This window comes from Orycteropus afer, unplaced genomic scaffold (assembly GCF_000298275.1).
Source record: "Orycteropus afer afer isolate SDZICR_OR568_19922 unplaced genomic scaffold, OryAfe1.0 scaffold00062, whole genome shotgun sequence".
Taxonomy (NCBI): domain Eukaryota; kingdom Metazoa; phylum Chordata; class Mammalia; order Tubulidentata; family Orycteropodidae; genus Orycteropus; species Orycteropus afer.
This window is the reverse complement of record NW_006921649.1, coordinates 5,994,096-6,015,220: the sequence shown is the minus strand read 5'-3', so window position 1 is coordinate 6,015,220 and position 21,125 is coordinate 5,994,096. Positions and strand designations below refer to the sequence as shown.

General features: G+C 40.8%; 1 protein-coding gene across 1 annotated transcript in view; it reads right to left on the bottom strand.

Moving 5' to 3' along the window:
* The window catches only part of TENM2 (teneurin transmembrane protein 2), a 1,334,042-nt gene that overhangs the window by 175,911 nt on the left and 1,137,006 nt on the right, over positions 1–21,125 (bottom strand). Inside the window, exon 10 of the mRNA XM_042780802.1 lies at positions 4,856–5,050. Coding sequence (XP_042636736.1) covers positions 4,856–5,050 — 195 coding nt within the window. The remainder of the gene's footprint in view (positions 1–4,855; positions 5,051–21,125) is intronic.

Genomic DNA, 21,125 nt, shown 5'->3' with positions numbered 1-21,125 from the left:
TTGAACCGCCAGCCTTCTGGTTAGCAGCCAAGTGCCTTAGCCACTATACTACCAGAGCTTATATATATATATATATATATATGTTGTTATTATGTTGTTCTGAGGTGCCCTCAGGTAGGTTTCAACTCATAGCGACCCTATATACAACAGAACAAAATACTGCCCAGTCCTATACCACTATACCATCCTCACAATTGATGCCGTGCTTAAGCCCATTGTCACAGCCACTGTGTTAATCCATCTCTTTGAGGGTCTTTCCCTTTTTGCACTGCTTTGTGGGTTTGAACCGTCAGCCTTCTGATTAGCAGTCAGGTGCCTTAGGCACTACACTACCAGAGCTCCCATTTAAAATGTTTGGCAAGATGCCAATGGTGAGAAGCTTTCAAAATTATATTTTTTTCCCCTAAAAGATGAAATAATAAATAAAAAGCAACATACCAAAAGGCAAAAAGGAAAATGGCATTTTTCTTCCAGATAAATTAGCTCTTTGCTATTCTGAATTATAGTATGAAGGCAGGAGAAAATTCCACGAAATTTATTAGCCCAGTACTAGAATGCCATCAAAAAGACCATTTATTATATCTAGAAATATGAGCTACTCCTTTCTCTGGTCAGTGATACTAGTAAATATGCCCCTGGTGCCACATAATTACAGCAGCAGATGGAATAACTAAATTCAGACTTTAAGAGGGGCAGTTTCACTATGAATTTTAAATTTGGTTCCAATTTCATAAGATGGTCTTGTGGCTACCTCCTTGGAGTCTTTAGCAGGCAGGAGGGACTATGGCATTTTACGAAGCTTTATAAATAGAAATGGTGTTATACTTAAAAGGGGGACAGTGGCCTTTACTAGCTAAGTACCATGTGCCTTGAAACACCAGCCCCCTGGCAGCTGAAATCATTAGAACTCATTTAGTCTTGGGCCCTCTGTAGGTTTGACAAAAAAGGGTTGTGAATGCAATTTCTATCCCTAAGGATAAAAAAGGAGGTCAAGGAGTTTTACAAACAATATGTACTATAAACCCCCGAAGAACCATGAATTACATTTATGAAGTTAAATGTCATTGAAAAATGACTCAACCATGAAACTGACATGAAAACATGGCTGACTTAAACTAATATGTCAATTCCTCTCTCATCACCTTCCCACTCCCCCAGACATCACTGAATGAAACCTCTTAAATAAGTCCTTTCATTTTCTTGTGCAAATTTGTTAATAGTACAACAATGTTTATGCAGCAGAAACACAGGATGGCAACTATTGATTTCATAGCCTTGGCCATTTCAGGTAAATTATTTGAACATTATGACTGTGATGAATATCAGAAATAAAAAAGCTAAATGGAAGAAAAACTGCTGATCCAGACTTTGTGATTCAATTTCCTATTTTGAAAACAGCATATGAATCACTTCGGTTCATTCTTTTTGGGTAGCAGAAATCAATAGAGGAGATTTCATCCTTTCATAATGATCCACGTGGTATACTTATTTTGTTGGATGGTTAATTCATTCTGAAAATTTAAATAAGACTGGTGGGGATAGTAAAAGAGGAGTCACTTGAAATTCCGCTCATACTTATGTGTACAATCTTTAGTGGAGAGAAAAATTCTAAGACTGGCAATGTCATTGCTCTAGCACTTTCTTTGTGCCCAATGATGTATGCAAAAGGTCGTTTTAACCTTTCTTGTCATATTATTGGCCTCTCCCATGTTTTCAGCGAAAGCAGCTTTGCCTCCTGCAATCCATTTATCTTTAAGAACTTTAACCTTTCAAGCAGGGTTATTAAATCAGTATTTCCTCCATCCAAACTCCCAATTTAGTTTTATGATGCAGACACAGGGAGGCTACCTTTTAAAATGGAGGAAAAAAAAATATGGAATTGAGCAAGTGAAGATCTAGGGGTCAGACTTCTGGGTCCCATTAAGGGCATTACCACTGATATATTGAAAAATCTTAGTAGAATTATGTCGTGGAAGCTGACTATTTGATGTCATACACACACACAGTCGTGGAGTCAGACCTGACTCATAGCAACACCTCCTTGGGTTTCTGAGGCAGTATCACTACGTTAGTAGATGGCCCAACCTTCCTTCTGAGGAGTGGCTGGTGGGTTTGAACCGCCAGCCTTCTGGTTAGCAGTCAAATGCCTTAGGCACTGTGCCTCCAGAGCTTCTTTTGTTCTCATAGTTTGAGAAAATATAACTAGTTGCCATCAAGTTGATTCTGACTCATGGTGAACCCATGTGTCAAAGTAGAACTGTGCTCCAACAGGTTTTCAATGGCTGATTTTTTAGAAGTCATTTGCCAGGCCTTTCTTTATACTGTATCTGGAAAAAGGATACAATAAATTTGTATCATGCCTCTGGGTGGACTTGAGTGTCCAACTTTTGTTCCACCCAGAGACTCCTTAAAATGATGAAACAGGAGACTTCACAAGGAAAGCATATGTCTAGGGATGAACCTGTGTCATTCTTTTGTGGTGAGGCTGTAATTATTACTTATTTTGCATAAAACCCCGGAGATCCATAATCTAATGTAATAGGAAAAGGGACCCACTAGTATCTACTGTAAGGAGCTCCAGTTGTATAGTGGTTAAGGCATTGGTTGCTAGCCAAAAGATTTGAACCCACTAGTTTCTCCATGGAAGAAAGATGGGCAGTTTGCTTCTGTAAAGATTTATAGCCTTGGAAACACATTAGAGGTCACTGTGAGTTTGGTTTTGTTTTTGACTATCTACTATGCAGTATAGAACCAGAGATCTTACTTCATCAGTAAGAGGGGCCCAGCCTATGGTCAGTTTGGTTGTGAGAAGCTGAGAGGAAAAACTAGCATAGGGCTCCAATAGGCCCTATTCTTTGTAGACATCCTGGGTGGTCACCTTGAGCTCTCTCATACAGAGCAGGCTATGGGTTTCACTTCTCCCCTTAGTTTTTTGGGTGAGTTGAGACTTCTTTCTTACTGAGTACATGGTGAAGAAAGGCTGTTTGAGTTACATGGGACTGTTTCACTGGGAGATGGGCTCAGTGGCAGGACCTTGGCTCAGCTGGATGGCAGTGATGGAGCCAGTTCAAAGACTGAGGAGTGGGCAATAGGCCTAGGGGGCCTAGGTTCTTATCTTTCTACCAGTGGTGGTTGATTCTGTGTATGAGGAGAAACAATAATGAATGACTTGAAACCATCTTCTGTAAGGGCAAACACAGAGGGAGAAGGTTGATAGAAATTTGGCTGAGTTTCCCTTGCCCTATGGGTACCACAACTTGGTCCCAACACCCTTTTACAAAATTACTCTTCTGAAAGAACTAACTAGAGTAACTAGGACTAGTTAGAGATGTTTTCACATCTGGAGAGATATTCTTCCTCTCTGTCTCCTGCATCACTCCCTCCCCACGTCATCCCCTCTTCATTGCCAAGCCTGATCTCTGATAGTATTTAGTCAGGTTGGATTTAGTTTTTTCTATCTCCTGACTTTTACCCATTGTGCTTGAGGCCACTTACATTTGTGTTATTTGTTGTTGTTAGTTGCTGTCCAGTTGGCCTTGGACTCATAGTGATCCGATGCACAATGGAGGAAAATACTGTTTGGTTGTAGATCGGACCACTGTGATCAGCTTCAGCAAGCTCCTAAGTAACCCCACTCTATTTTATGTGATTTTCGGCAACCAGGAATATCTTGCCTTGATGATGTCTGTAAGTGATAGGGATATCTATAGTCTTTATAGCCTGCCTGCTCTCTAGTGATATTAATTTTTGCTAAAATATTTACATAGGCCTATACAGATCTTGGGAGCTCTGGTGGCATAGTGCCAAAGGTATATGACTGCTACCCAGAAGGCTGGCAGTTCAAACCCACCAGCCACTCCTTGGAAGAAAGGTTGGTCAATCTACTTCTGTAGTGATACTGCTTCAGAAACCTAAGGAGGGTCGCTATGAATTGGGTCCAACTTGATGGCACATAACAACAAAAACATATAGGTCTTGGGAGCTCTGGTGGCATAGTGTCTAAGGCATTTGACTGCTACCCAGAAGGCTGGTGGTTCAAACCCACCAGCCACTCCTTGGAAGGAAGGTTGGGCAATCTACTTCCATAGTGATACCACTTTGGAAACCCAAAGAGGGGTCACTATGGGTTGGATCTGACTCGATGACAGTTAGTTTGAGTACATAGGTCTTAGATGACCAGGAAGAGTATAAAACAACTTGAGGGAGATAGAGAGGTTGGGAATTCTTGTTTCTGTTTTCTCTACAAAGCTTTAACAATTGCTAATGCAGAGGAACTTTAGATAAAGCAGAAGAAAAGAGGGAGAAAAGTGAAGGGAGAAAAAGAAGAAAAGAAGGAAAAGGAAGAGAAGGAGGAGAGGAAAAAAGACTGAAAGGGAGAGAACATAATTTAAAGAGAAAAATAAAGAAGGAAAAAGGAATTTGTATCTATAAAGGAGAGTGAAACCAAACATTCATTCCAGAACCATCTCCACAGGCTTTTTCTGTTCTATAACTTAAGAAGCCATCAAAGTCGAGGTGCCTGAAGTTTTCTGTGCAAAATGTAGAAGCTTCCGTGTAAAACATAGATCCTGAGACTGGGCTCATTAGCAAAGTTTGGGCCCTACAAATAAACACCTCCTGCGATGGTTAAAGTACCTGGCTGCTAACTGAAAGATCGGTGGTTCAAACCCACCAGCCAATCTGCAGGAGAAAGATGAGGCAGTCTGCTTTTGTAAACAGTTACAGACTTGGAAACTCTATGGGGGTAGTTCTCCTCTGTCCTATTGGGTCCCTATGAGTTGGAATCACTTCAGTGGTAATGGATTTGGTTTTGTTTTTTACCTGCCCACTGCCTGGCAGGCCCTGCAGTGCTTACCTTCCTCACAGTGCTCGCCTTTGTAGCCAGCAGAGCAGACACAGTTCCCATCAATGCAGGAGCCATGGCCCCCACAGGAAGGATCGATGCACTGATTCAGGGGCACATCGCATTCTGCGCCTTTCCAGCCACTGTAGCACTGGCACGTCCCTTTAGAGTATTGTCCATTCCCGCTGCACAGGACAGGGCAGGCAGCTGTGAAGACCAAAGAGAAAGCACCAGGTCACAAGGGGCCAGGGTCTGAGGGGCTTTGTCAGGCTAACCACCCACCTAGCTGGGGACTTTGGCCATGGGAGCACAGAGCTGTCTTCAAATAAGAAACAGCATCAATAAGCACAACCACAATAAAAATGCTACCAACAGCATTAGCAGCTGCGGCAATGTTTATGATGTACCAAGTACAGGAGTTGCTGGGTGGTACAAGCAGTTAACATGCTTGGCTGCTTACCGAACATTTGGAAGTTCCAGTTCACCCAGAGGCACTTCAGACAAAATGCCTGGCAATCTGCTTCCAACAAATTGGCCATTGAAAACCCTACAGCACACAATTCTACTCTGACACACAAGGGGTTGCCATGAATTGGAAGAGACTCCACAGCCACTGGTATGTGCCAGAAACAGCATAGAACACTTTATGCACACGTTATTATTTAACCTTCACTATCACCCTATAAGGCAGATGCTGGAATCATCATCCCCACTTTACAGATGAGGCTAAGAGAGGAAACTTGATTGAACATCATGTTGGCCTGAGTCCAAAGTTGTGCCCATAACTAAGTTACATTGATTTTACTGTTGACAATTATGGTTAGTAATGGGGATGAGGATCTATTTTGCTGCTGACAGTACACCCACAGGATTAGATGATTCCTCATAAGTTTATGTCCATCACAAAGGAAGGGAGAGTACAGGCTGAAGATAAGAAATCTCCAGTAGTTTAAGTCTCAGCTGGGGCCTTCTTGCATGTTTTGATGAGGAGAAGGACTGAGAATCAGTAGGAGTTGTTGCATGTGAATTGCCTATAATTTTCACTGGTTTGGCCCCAATTTTCCCTTTTATAGTTCATCAGAGGAGCCCTGGTGGTGCAATGGTTAAGTTCTAGGCTGATAACTGAAAAGATGGCAGTCCAAACCCCCCCAGCAGCTCTACACAATAAAGCCTTGGTAATCTGCTCCTGTAAAGATTACACTTGAGAAAACCCTAGTGGGCAGTTCTACTCTGTCACTTGGGTTGTCTATGAGACAAAATTGACTTGACAGAACCTAACAACAACAACAACAAAAGAGTTTATCAAGACTGAATTTGAGGGTTACGGAGGTCGCAATCAATGTCATGAAACAAAATGTGTATGAAGTGCTATATGGAAAGTGAATTTGCTCTGTACATATTCACCCAACTCACAGTTTAAAAGAAAAAAAAAAGGAATTTTAGGGGACACCACTAGGCTTTGGCTTTTCACTTCAGCATGAATTTGTAAAGAATTTAATTTCAAATCTATGTTAATCTGGCTTCTAATTTGGCCCCCAAATTATGGTATTGCCCCAGGCTGGCATTCACAGACTTTCAGAAATAACCACAGTAGATGGCCCAGTGACCCCTGCTGTAATCAGTGATTTGGAAAATTTGAGTACAACCTGAGTGATCACCCTGCCTTATGAAGCTATTGCAAATCTAATCCTGTCACTCTACCCTAATCAATTGCCACACCTTGCCTTATAACTTCCATTTGTGGTCATATTTCTATTTAAATTTTACAGTAATTTACTTTTCTTCTGTGAATGTCTCATTTCTCAAAGATATGGTAAGCTTCTCAAGGACAGGACTATGGTCATCATTGTTGATTTCTTTCCAGTGCTGTATTCATCACAATTGATTATTTCTCCCATGTTCCTGATATTCAGGGCTTCCCAAGTGGTAGAAATATGAGAGAGCTCTAAATAATCTTTATAAATAAAAAGGAAAGAATAAATTTTGGCGTGAGCCTTATGTTGCATACACAATGCCTTCCCCACATGTTACCCAACATGGGAAAGTTCATGTTTTACGTTAATTGACAACTAACCTAATATAACAGCATATCAATGGTTGCAGTACAGATGTTTTATAAAAGGATAGTTGTAAAAACTATTGGGATAACATTCTTAGTAGAATTCTTACTCTCATCTGCTTAAGCAGATCTATACAGGTTTGCTACAGTTGCTGGTTGTCTAAAAGAAGCTGGAGGAAAGAGCTTAGAACTCAGGGTCATCAACATTCAAATTAGCAACTGTACCAGTATGAACCATTATGAGAAATCATTGGCTTTCTCAAAGTTTTGAGAGGACTTGGAAGACAGGGTAAATATGCTTCATGTCAGTTCTTCAGGAGACTCATGTTAAACTCTAGGTCAGAGATGGCACATTTGTATGCATGAACTACCATTCTCCCTTCCTGCACCTCTGCAGACATCATCAGTTGATCACAGATCTTATACCTCTTCACCCAAAGTCTTGAAACCTTCAAAACAGTGCCCAGCCTAAGATCTCCAAGTTGGCATTTAAGAGAAAACCTACTTGTCATTTCTGATCTAGGTAAAATTAGAGGTAACACTGGGTGGGAAGACTAGAATCAGCATCATTTTTCTCCCTATTCCCACCCTACACATTGAAATAAGAAAGCAATGATAAATTTGGCTACACAATGTCAGATCAGATGAACTTCCAAGAACTGATTCTGAAATGAGGATTATACATCTGATAAACTGTTGTGGGTGGCAGTGAAAGTTCCATAATCAAATCACTACCACAGGGACTCCTATTGCACATATGACCCCCTCAGTTTGGCCTCTGACTCTCGGTGAGTCCTTGCACAACAGAATGAAATGCTACCCAGTCCTGGGTCATCTCCGTGATTGGTTGCAGATTGGACCATTGTGACACATAGGGTTTCCATTGGTTGATCTTCAGAAGTAGATCACCAAGCCTTTCTTCCTCATCTGTCTTAGCCTGGAAGCTCTGCTGAAACCTGTTCAGCATCAGAGCAACATGACAATCTCCACTGACAGACGGGTGGTGGCTGCCCATGAGGTGAACTGGTTGGGTATCTAATCTGGGTCTCCCACATGGAGGTGAGATTTCTACCACTGAACCAACACTGTCTTATGGTGGAGAGTAGGGAGTAGGAAAGAAATAATTATTGTCTTTATTAACTGGTAAAATATGGTTAGGATTATTGTTATTTTATTTTAATTTTTATTGTGGTTTGGGTGAAAGTTTATAGAGCAAATTCATTTTCCATACAGCAGCTCACATATACTTGGGCACATGACATTGACTGCAGTTTCCCACAATGCAACAGCTCTCTTCCCACTTCCTCCCTCAAATTACCTCTTCCCTGTGTCCTTCCCTACCATGCACTCCTGCCCCCTGAACTGTCTCTCTGTGCATACACAGTTCTTCTATTCTCCCATGATTGATTGCTCCAAGGAGTGTAACTACCTAATGTAAATGTTCACCTCATATGCCTATCTTTTGTTTGGCTGGAAGGCATAGGAATGGGTTCAATTCCAGACCTGAAGGGCAGCTAGGGGCCATAGTCTCAGGGGTTCCACCAGGCTCTATCAGACCAGCAAAACTGGTCCCTTTTATTTTTCTTTATTCATATTAAAAACCATCTCTTTTCTGCATAAACTCCAAATGGGGGAAAAAATAAGGATTGACCAGAAGGTAAGAATGGGTTTTATTTAAAATTAGCTGTCTGGTACATAAAGTTTAAAATGTGACCTACTTAAATTACTCAGGGAAAATAAATGGAAAGTAGTTAGGTCAGAAAGTTCTCCACATGTCAAATGCAGCCTTCCTTCAATACGTTTGCTACCTGTTCCCCAGGAGTATGGGCAAAAAGGCAAGATGCTGTGATGCTCACTTGCTGGAAAGCCCTTGATGGGGTGGGCTGATGCCACCTAAAAAAGTGGAAGGAAAGCCAATTAGAGGAATGAGGCTCTCCTATAAATTCATTTGCTAGCAGAACAAAGAGAGTGTTGATAAATGCCAAGTGAGTGCCACAGGTTGCCGGGCTAACCTGTGCAGAGAGCACCTTCTCTCAGGGTAACTGATTCATTCTTAGATATAACTCAACCCAGAACATCACCTATGTGAGGCTTAGCCTGATCCTCAGCCTAGAGGCTGGATGTGAATTAGGGACTGAATTAATAACCCTTCTTATATTTTTACTATCAATAAATGTGTGTGTGTGTGTGTGTGTGTGTGTGTGTGTGTGTATATATATATAATTTATGACAGGTTATAGTAAAATGAGGGAAAACCTCAATGAGATGACTTGACACAGTAGCTGGAACAAGGGATTCAAACATACCAATGATCATGAAAATGGTGCAGGACTATGCAATATTTTGTTCTGTTAGACATAAAGGTCACTGTGAGCTGAGTGAAGACTCCTCACTAAGAAGTAATATGGAGTACAAGTAGAAAGAGAGGATTTTAGGGTTAGAAAGACCTAGGTTCAAAGCCTGGCCCCCAACTTGCTGAAGTTCTCTAATACTTAGTTTTCTCCTCAAAAAATGGGGCAATTATAATTTTCTCTCAAACAATTTCCTGAATGACACAGGAAGCATCAAAAGATGAAAAGAATAAACAGAGTTACTGCACCAAAAAGAATTGGTAGATGTTCAAGCATTTCAGGAGGTAGTATATGATCAAGAACCAATAGTACTGTAGAAAGAAATCTAAGCTGCACTGATGGAATTGGTGAAAAATAAGGAATTGATGGAATATCAGTTGAGATGATTCTGTTGAATTAAATACTGGAATTGCTCACTCATCTATGCCAGGAAATTTGGAAGAACAGCTACCTGGTCAAAAGACTGGAAGATATCCATATTTTTGCCCATTCTAAAGAAAGGTGATTCAATAGAGTGAGGAAATTATTGAACAATATCATTAATATCAAACACAAGTAAAGTTTTGCTGAAGAAAATTCAGAAATGTTTGTAGCAGTATATGGACAAGGAACTGCCAGAAATTCAAACTGGATTCAGAAGAGGACATGAAAAGGGGGACATAATTTCTGATGTAAGATAGATCTTAGCAGAAAGCAAAGAATATCAGAAAGATGTTTATCTGTATTTTATTGACTATGCAAAGGCATTCGACTATGTGGATTATAACAAATTATGGATAATGTTGGGAAGAATGGGAATTGTGCTCATGTGGAATCTGTACATGGATCAAGAGGCAGTAATTTGAACAGACCAAGGGGATACTGCATAGTTTCAAATCAGGAAGGGTGTGTGTAGGGGTTGTATCCTTTCACCATACTTATTTAATCTATATGCTGAGCAAATAATCTGAGAAGCTGGACTACATGAAGAAGAATCCATCATCAGGATTGGGGGAAGAGTCACTAACAACTTGTGATATGCAGACGATAAAAACCTTGCTTGCTGAAAGAAGTGAAGGACTTGAAGCACTTACTGATGAAGATGAAAGACTACAGCCTTCAGTATGGGATAACACCTCAGCATTAAGAAACAAAAGCAAACAACAACAACAAAAAAACCCCTCACAAATCCAATAAGCAACATCATGATAAATAAAGAAAAGATTGAAGTTGTTAAGGTTTTAATTTTACTTGGATCCACAATCAATGACCATGGAAGCAGCAGTCAAGAAATCAAATGATGCATTGCAGTGAGCAAATCTGCTGCAAAAGACCTCTTTAAAGTATTAAAAGATGGAAAACCAATTTTCTCTGTAAACTTTCACCCAAATCACATATTTATTTATTTAAAGAAATGGCTAAATAAATATATTTAAACAGTGAAGATAACATTTTGAGGACTAAGGTGTGAAAAGCAGCTCTGGTAGCATAGTGTCTAAGGCACTTGACTGCTAATCAGAAAGTTGGTGGTTCAAACCCACCAGACTTGACAGCACATAACAACAACAAGGTGTGCCTGACCCAAGCCATGGTATTTTCAATTGTTCTTATGAATGTGAAAGCTGGACAATGAATAAGGAGGACTGAAGAAGAATTGATGTCTTTGAATTATGATGTTGGTGAAGAATACTGAATATACTGTGGATTGCCAGAAGAATGAACAAATCTGTGTTGGAATAATTATAGCCAGAAGGCTTCTGAGAAGTGAGGATGGTGAGACTTCATCTTATATATGTTGGACATGTTATCAGGATGGGCCGATCTTGGAGAAGGACATCGTGCTTGGTGTTCTGGTTACTTAGTGCAGCTCTGACAGGAATATACCACAAAGGGGATGGCCTTAACAAACAGGAGTTTATTCTTACAATTTGGAGGCTTTAAGTCCAAGTTCAAAGTGCCAGGCTCTAGGGGCTGGGTGAAAGCCCCTCAGCCTTGGGCTTCAGCTCTACCTCCAGCTCTCGGCCCACTGAAGCTAGAGGCTTTTCTTCAATCAGACAGCTGCTGGCTGCTGAGGCTGCCAAGTCCAAGGTTGACAGTAATAAGGCACAGTCCTGATATTACCAAATCACATGGCACACCATTAATTCAAGTCCATTTTAAGTCCGAAGGCCGGCAGAGCATGGCAGCCTGCTGAACAATGACATGGCTACATGCAGGGGTCAAGGTGCCATAAGCTAGAGACCATTCCCAAGATTACTTATATACAGGAAGCAGACCACATCCCAAAGGTAGCTACTCAGCTGCTTGTTGTAGATCCCACCATGGAGCTGATTGCCAGTCTCATCATGGGGAATAACTACCACCAGCTGCCCAACCACTCAACCAGGCCCAGCCAAGTTGACACACAAACATAACTACCACACTTGGTAAAGTAGAGGGTCAGTGAAAAAGAGGAATACCCTGAGCAAGACAGCCTGACAAAGTGGCTGTGCAACAATGGGCTCCACCATAGCAATGATTGTGAGGACAGAGCAGGACCAGGCAGTGTTTCATTCTGTTGTACATCAGGTCACTATGGGTTGGAAATGAACAGACAGCACCTGTCTTAGTTAATCTAGTGATGCCATAAAAGAAATACCACAAGTGTATGTCTTTAACAAACAGAAATATATTCTTTCATAGTTTCAGAAGCTAGAAGTCCAAGCTAGGGTGCCAGCTCTAAGGGAAGTCTTTCTCTTTCTGTTGGCTCTGGGGAAAGGTTCTTGTCTCCTTCCAACATCTGTGGGCCCAACATTTCTTGGAGATCTCCATGAGTCTTGTCATCAATCTTCCCATGTGTCTAGGAGCTCTTAGAGCAGGTACCCTGGCTCCAAAGGACACACTCCACTTCTGGTTCTTCTTTCTTGGTGGTAGTGAGGTTCCTCTCTTTGCCTGCTTCTCTCCCCTTTTATCTCTTGTTAGATAAAAGATGATGCAAGCCACACCCCAGGGAAACTCCTCTTACTCAGGCTGTGACCTGAGTAAGGGTATTGCTACCCACCCTAATTCCCTTACAGCCGATTGGCTGATCACATCATGGGGGATGATTACAACATTCCATAACTGCCAAACCATTGAGAATCATGGGCCAGCCAAGTTGGGACATAATTTTAGGGGGCACAATTCAATCCATGACAGCACCTAACAACAATAACTCAGAGTTGATAGGAAAATTAAATGAGAACATGTAAAATAGTCAAAACAGTAGTTGACACCTACAATGCAAGTAGCAGATGTTCTCTCATTAAATTTTAAACTGAATCTTCAATCTGACTTCAAGGATTAATAAAATTAAAAATTCAGTATGTCTGAACCCCGTTTCTTGCACCCTCCCCCAACACACACCATGGGCTACCAGCATGGACACTACAAGAATATCTAATCATTTGATTATCATTTTCTCCGCCATCCATTCTTCTCTAACTGTAACAGGAGGTGGTCTTGAATCACCTGGTCAGGAATTACATGTGGAGTGTTTTATGCCACTTTATCTCTTTCTAAGGCTTGTTGTTGTGTGCTATTGAGTTGAATTTTATTCATAGTGAGCCCATGTGATAAAGTAGAACTGCCCCATAGGGTTTCCTAGGCTGTAATCTTTATGGGAGCATATCACCAGCCCCTTTCTTCTGTGGAGCCACTGGGTGGGTTCAAACTGCCTACCTTTAGGTTAGCTGCCAAGGGCTTAACTGCTCTGCCAGCAGGGCTCCTAAGGCTTACGGGAGCAGAACATAGCGCATTCAAGCTTCTACTCAAAATTAATTAAAATGTTTGTACAAAGTGACTATTCCTATTTCACTAAATCTAGTAAATGGAAGCCCTAAGACTCCTGCAGAAGAAAAATAAATTACTGCTGCCACTAACGACTGACAAGTTAACTGACAAAAAAATGACACAATTTAGATTCACCTAAATGGTGTAAAGCTCATTTTAATGATCAAGCTGGAGCTTGGGGTTTTTTTTTTTTTTTTTCCTTCCCCCTCTCCCTTCCTTAAAGTTTTCTGTAAGGAATGAGATGAATTATCAATATTATTTACTCTATGGGAAGTAGTAACAGGACAAGGCAGTTGTAGTAGCTGTTTTAAATAAAACAACTTCTATGGAACTTGCGGTTGAAAGAATGCTGGGAGAAAAGGTCACTGAATAGGACGAACATAAAAGCAGAGGGAAAATGGCCACATCTTGACAAATCAATTCTGGGCTGGGCTAGATGTGCAGAGGGGAATTTTAAATAATATGCCTTTAGAAAAATTATTTGCAATCTTATTTAAAACCCCTTTGGAAAAGAGATATGAGAATACTTGAATCTAGGAGCCGAGGTAAATTGTCAAAACAGCACTAACAACGGGTTGCCTTACCTTCTAGCTAGTCAATAAATAATAATCTATTTGCTTGCAAAAGTGGGATAATGAAAAAGAAAGACAGAAGAATTAATGTATTTGAACTGTGGTATTGGTGAAGAATATTGAATATTCCATGGATTGCCAAAAGAAGAAACATGTCAATCTTAGAAGAAATGCAACCAGAATGTTTCTTAGGAACGAGGATGATGAGACTTTGGCTCACTATTGGATGCATCAGGAAAGACCAATCTCTTTGGTAAAGTAGAGGGTTAGAATAAATCAGGGAAACACTCAATGAGATGTATTGATACAAGAACCACAACAGTGGATTCAAACATACAAATGATTATGAATGTGGCATAAAAAGAACCTAAACCAAACTCACTATCATCAAGTCATTTCCAACTCATTGTTGTTAGGTGCCGTGGAGTCAGACCCAACTCATAGCGACCCCCATTGGGTTTCCGAGGCTGTAAATCTTTATGGAAGTAGATCATCCTGTCTTCCTTCCACAGAGCAGCTGGTCAGTTTGAACTGTTGACCTTCCAGTTAACAGTCAAGTGCCTTATCCACTACACTAACAGAGCTCTCGTAGTTGGCTTGAAGTCAGCTTCAACTAATGGAGACCTTATGTGGTGGTCTTATGTATAACAGAACAAAACATTTCCTGGTCCTGTGCCACAATGTTTTGTTCTATTATACATGGGACCACCATATCGGGTGTTTACTAGTTGAAGCTGACTTGAAGGCAACTGAAACAACAACAAAAACTTATGTGTTAATAGCAGGGTTTAGAATCAGTTCATTCTGTTTTGACACCCTGTTTTGAGAATTTACTTTTGCATCCCTGATACACTAAGTGAAAAATCTACATTTTAACAGGATCCCCCAAGGATCTACAGTTTAACAAGAGCCCCAGGTGATTCTCATTCAGTATATCTGGGGTAGAAAGGCAAATTCTCAGCAAGGGGTCGCACTGAATGAAGTAGTTCAAAGCCCTGGCTAATAGCTCAGCCAGGTGATAGGGAACAGCCATAGAGAAAGCAGCAGCCTCAATTGTCTGAAACATTAAGGATGTAATATCTGGGTCATGGAATCACGGGGAAAAAAGTTCAATGTCTTTGAAACCAAAACTACTACCCCCATTGCCTTCCTAAGCTGTGACTTAAAATAGTTTGGTGTTAGAAAAGGTGAGTTTGATTATAGCTAGATCCCTGCAATTGACAATTCAGTTGAGAGAGAATAGTTTGACCTTTATTATAAATATCTAAATAGAAAAAAAACTCCCAGAAAAATTTAGAAGAAAATATTGAAGACTGACTTTATTTTCTTGGGGAGGGTAGCATGTAAAAAGACATAAATTCTAGAAACCATGAAAGAAAAAAGGAAAGATCAAATCTGATGCTGAAAAATTTCAATCTCTATGACAAAGGACACTCTAAACAAAACTAAGAAGGAAGCAACCCTGGGAGGAAATATTTTTAACACATATTACAGAATAAGATTCAATATGCGAGATATATATATATACAGCTCTTACAAATCAATAAAATGAGACACATGAATGAAAACCTGGGCAAAGGCCATAAACAGAAACAATATAGGTTGCCAAGAAAAGTATAAAAAGAGAATTCATTAAGAGTTAATTGAGTATTTAGTAGACTAAAATAATGAGAAATAATTCTTGGTTGACCAGATTGGAAGAAAGGAAAAAGACTGATAATACCCAAAGCTGCCATGGCTGAGGAGAAACCAACAAATCAGTGGCTGTCAAATCAACTCAACTCATGGCAACCCCATAGCGTCAGCATAGGACTGTGTTCCATAAGGTTTTCAATGACTAATTTTTCAGAAGTAAATTTCCAGGACTTTCTTCTGAGGCATCTCTGGGTGGGCTCAAACTTAAATTTGAATTCTGATTTATAGCAATCCTATAAGGTTGGGCAATCCTACTTCCGTAGTGATACTGCCTCGGAAGCCCAAGGAGGGGTCGCTATGAGTCGGGTTTGACTCGACGGCACATAACAACAACAACAAATAGGAGAGAATAGAATTTCCCCAAAGAGTTTCTGAGGCTGTAAATCTTTACAAAAGCAGGCTGCTGCATATTTCTCCCGAGGAGTGGGTTGTAGGTTCTAACTGCTGACCTTTTGGTTAGCAGCTGAGTGTTTAACCATTGTACCACCAGGTCTCCTCAGTTCGGTATAACTGGCATGGAAATGCACATTCTCAGCAGCGGATTGAACCAGAATGAACCAGTTCAATGCTCTGAGCTGAACATTTCTGTTAGCACCCAAACACCTTAACTGTTTGTACCACCTAGGGATGCCAGACTCTGTCAAACACTATTGCTGAGAGTAGAAATCCAAACTAGCTTTCAGGAGGCTAATTTGTCAGTAATTGGACAGTTCTCTGATTCAATGTGCCCAGCAGAGGAGACTTTTGACCCTCTGGGCACCTTAGTTTTTCCTATCTATCAGTGGGCAGGGCAGCATGGATTGTCTGTGTAGGGAGAAGAATGATGAAGGAAGTTAGAAAGCAGGACTATGGAGCAATTACAAAAGTGCAAATGCAAAGGTCACCAGCCAGTCTGACCTCATAATCACCTCTGACCCAACAGCCCCCCTCCTCTTGCCAGAATACTCAGACAATTGAGTTAGTCTCAGTGGAGGCAAAATCCAGCAGGAATCCCATGAAGAAAGGAAACAGGACAAATTCTGACAGATGGGGTCAGGATCCCTGGCTCAGAGGGCCAAAGTTCAGGTACACCAGCTTCCCCATTCCAGCTCTGTCAAATGGCACATTAATAAGCAAGAAAGCGATTCAGGGAAGAATTTCCAGAAGGACAAAAAAACTCATCAGGTGTGTCAAATCTCTGACATCCAGGAGCCATGTGGGGAAAGAAGCACACGTTGACTTAAGCACGAAAGTATGGATGCTTTAATTAATCCGGGGTGAATTTAATTGCTTTAGTTAAGTGGAAATCGGGTTAAAAATGATGCAGAGCATGCTGGGGTGTGTTAAAAACATGACATATGAGTTGGATGAATCGATAAATTAAAAGTGCACAGATGTTTTAATTAAACCCAGGGAAGTTAACGAAGATCGCAAGAGACTTTTAAGCCTATGATTAATTCAATTCATTTAAAATACCTGTAGAGATATGAGGATGCCTCCATTTTGAGAGTTATAAAAGTTCTCAATCGATAAGTACTTAAGCTGTTCTTAAGAAAAGTCTAAGTTGTTGTTGTTTTTAGTGACTCAACGGCATTCGTTACGTAATGAATATTTAAATTCTTCTCAGTACACAGTAAGCTATTCTGCCACTCACATCCACAGAGAAGTAGCTTTTCAATTTTATTGAGATTCAAGCATCAGGAGGAGTTTTCAAATAATTTGTGTCCCATTATCCAGAAGGAGAAGGAGCCCTGGTAGCGCAGTGGTTAAAGTGATCAGTTGCCAACCAAAAGGTCAGTGACTGGAATCCACCATCCATCCGCTCCATGGGAAAAAGATGTGGCAGTATGCTTCTCTGGAGTCTTGGAAACTCTATGGAGCAGCTCTTGACAGCAGCAGTTTGGTTTAGGGATTCACGAGGATGGAAGCTTCCTGAAGACACAGAGGGTGTGCTTTGTTCACTGCTGTCTCACCAGCAGGTACTTGGCAGGTTCATCTTATGAGTTAGACAGCCTAAATCCCATTCCTTTTTTTTTTTTTTTTTTAAAGCCAGCTATGAGACTGCCAGGAGCTCTGGCAGTATAGCAGTTAAGACATTTGGAATAAACTTGATGGCAGTGAGATTTTCTTTTTCTTCTTCTTCTTCTTCCTTTTTTTTTTTTTTTTTTTGAGTGAGACTGTGGACACTCAATCTCTTTACAATGTAAACAAGACCTGGAATCAGTTCATTCTAACTCGATCCCCTGCTGAAAATTTGCATTTCTACCCCAGATATAAGGTTGGTGGGTCAAACCCTTCAGTACTCAGAGGAAGAAACATGAGGCAGTCTACTTCTGTAAAGATTTACAGTGTTGGAAACTCAGTGGGGGTCACTATGATTGGCTTGATGGCAGTGAGTTTGGTTTTGTTTTGTTTTACTCCAGATACACTGAATCAAAATCTATTAACAAGTTAAGATCCCCATGTGATTCTTATGTGTACATAAATATAGATTTTGGTTAAAATGTAGATTTCATTTCAGTATATCTGAAATGGAAAGGCAGATTCTCATCAGGGGACCAAGCTGGAATGAACTGGTTCACCCAGGTCTAAGGGCAATGCTATTGAAAACAGTTGCTTCTCAAACTTGTGCACATGCATCACCTGGGGCTCTGGTTAAAATGCAGATACTGATTCAGATGGTGGGGCCTGGACTTTGGATTTCTGATAAATTCCCAGTGAAGCCAATGCTAAGGATCCGGGGACCTACTGAATTAGAAATTGCAGGATGGAGCCCAGCCATTTGTGTGTAAACAAGCCCTGCAGTGATTCAGATACACATTCAAGTGTGGGAAGCAGTGAGCTAGTAGTAGTTCTAAAGCCAGACTTGGCAAGTGTTTTAACTTTCTCTGAGTCTCAGTTTTCTTAGCTGTGAAATGGGGATGATAACAATGTCTGCTATGAGGGTGGAAAGAGATAATTCACGTAAAACTCTTAACACATTGCCTGGCGTGCAGTTCATCTTCAGTACGTGATAGCAATTTTTCTTTTACTATTTATGAAAATTGACTTTGCCAGGTGTGTCTGCTTGGTCATGTTCTGCAAAGCAGGTACTGAGTGTACCTGCTTCAAGCCTGTCTGCAGGGGCCCTCACTGCCAAGGAATTCCCACCCAATTCTTCAGGTCAGAAAAATGGGGGGTGGGAGCTGGGGGAGTGAGGCAGATTCACACATGTTACGGATTGAATTGTGGCCCCCAAAAGTATGTGTTAAATTCCTGGCCCTTGTACCTGTGGATGTGATCCTATTTTGAAACAGGGTTTTTCTTTGTTGTGTTAATGAAGTCATACCAGTATAGGGTGGATCCTAAACCTAATCACTTGAGTTATGAAAAGAGTAGAACAGACACAGACACACACACACTAGGGGAAGACAGATGCCATGTGAGGAGCATCTACAAGCCAAGGCATATTTAAGTAATACATATTTTAACACAAAAAATAAGAATTAAAAAATAGGGCAATTGGTAATGAAATGAGATAATTATGTAAATGCTTAATGCAATGCTTGACACATAGTGAGAGCTAAATACATGTCAGCTATGATGATGATTTCACACCCATGATGATGCCAAGAAACCAAGAGATGTGCAGGGCTACCAAAAAGGAAGGAATTAACATAGCATAAAACCTGACTTGGATTTCTAGCCTCCAGAGCTGAGAGAAAATAAATTTCTGTTCTTTATAGCCGCCTACTTGTGGTATTTGTGTTATAGCAATACTAGGTAACTAAGACAGGCCATCAAACTACAGTGGGCTAGAGGATGACTGCTGAGGGCAGCAGTGACAGCTCCGGAGCCATTTGCATTAATGGAGATGGTGGGGTGGGGTGGCACAGGGAGACAGGTATACAAGATGGAGGGTCTGAAGGAACAATGAGGATGTGTCTATAACATCCCAGGAAGAACAGATGGGACCCAAGCCTCATTCACTGAGGGAGTGAGATGGGCTGGGAAAGGGGAAAGTGACTTCTCTGCCAAGGAAATTTTAAGGGAGGCATTTCTGAGGTGGTAGAGAAGGATCACATCACCTTGAGGAAAGGGACTAGTGAGCTTGTCATCACTCTCTCACACACACAGAGAAATGCCTACAAAGACTTCCTGGCAGAGAGAATGGTGGGGAGACAGGAAAAACAGATTACAAAGCAGAGCTGGCCAGTGAGGTCAGACAGCCTGAGCTATCTGGAGTAAATACTGGGGACTTGAGATGGTCACAGCTGTCTATTCAGGGGCCCCCCTGCTATGTCTCTCTCTTTTGTGCTTTGGAGTCAGGCAGACATGACCTCAAAATCTGGCCTTTGGTATGTGACTTTTGACAAGTAGCTTACTTTCTCTGTCTTATTTCTTTGTCTATAAAATAGGGTCATATTTACTGGTCAGATAGAAACTGGTGGAACCCCCGAGACTATGGCCCCAGGTTATCCTTCAGGCCTAGGAATGGACTCCCTTCTGTGGATTGGCTCTCAGCCCAACAGTAGAAAGACTTACATGCAGAACACCTACCCCAGGGAGATGCACCCACCTACTCTAGGGAGATGTACCCCTTAGATCAACCAGCCATGAGACATCAGAGGGACAGCATTCACATAGAGGGAAAGTTGGACAGACAGGAATGCATGGATAAGAAGGGCACCAGGAGGCAGTAGTCACAGGGAGGAGAGGGGAGAAGAGTTTTTTATGGTTGGGGATGGTAATTGGGCTGTGAAATCAAATGTGCATGAGCTGTTGAAAGTAAAATAAATCTGCTTCGTAAATTTGCACCCAAAGCAGAAAAACAAAATATTATAAATAAAATTGAAAGGGGGGGAGGATGATCATCATAATCATAATGATTTTATAAGTTTTTTGTAAAGATTAATAGGCATTTGACTGCTAAGCAGAAGGCTGGCAGTTCAAACCCTCCACCCATTCCTCAAAGAAGATCGGGCAATCTACTTCGTAGAGATACTGCCTCAGAAACCCAAGGAGGGATCACAATGAGTCGAATTCACTTGACGGCAGTGAGTTTAGTTTGGTTTTTTATATTTATAGAATACTTAATATATGTTAAGCACTAATCTACACAATTTACACATAATTACCTTTCAGTCCTCACAACAACCTCGTAGGTAGAATTGCTATTGCTCCTTTACAGATGAGAAAACTGAGGCTCAGAGAGATTAAGTTTCTAAAATGGATGTAGTTAATTACAGGAGCATGGATTCCAACCTAGAAAATGCAAACTCTACAGCTTTCATTCTTTATAACTTTGCTATTCTGATATAATACATGTGAACTGCTATATAAATAATATTTTTCTGTAAATTTTAATCTTTCCTTCTTTTTTTCATTGAACCTCCCCTGTTGCCTCTCTCCCTTTCTTTAAATTTTTGGATCAAAGATGATTGATTTATAACTGCATGATTAATGTCATAAATTAGAACCTTGTTCTCTACCACTCTGGCAATATTTCATTTTTGTAAGTTTTGTCCCCTACATTCACATTACCAGATATTTAGTGAGCACATACTATATCTTAGATACCAAGGTAGTTACAAAGAGATACAAAAAGGACTTCTAGAAGCTTATAATCCATCCAGAGAAACTAAGGTAACTGTCAGGCACAAAATGAAGCCAGGATCACAGACAAGGCATTGCCAAGCTTTGTGTGATTATTAGGTTGTAACTGAGGGATTCTTCAATGAGGTGGCGACATGTGAACTTGGCCTTCAAGGATGAGCAGTACTTTGATAGGAAAGGTTGGAACTGACAAGAACATCTTATCTGTGGTAAAAGTATGAGCAAATAGGAAGAAGCAGGAC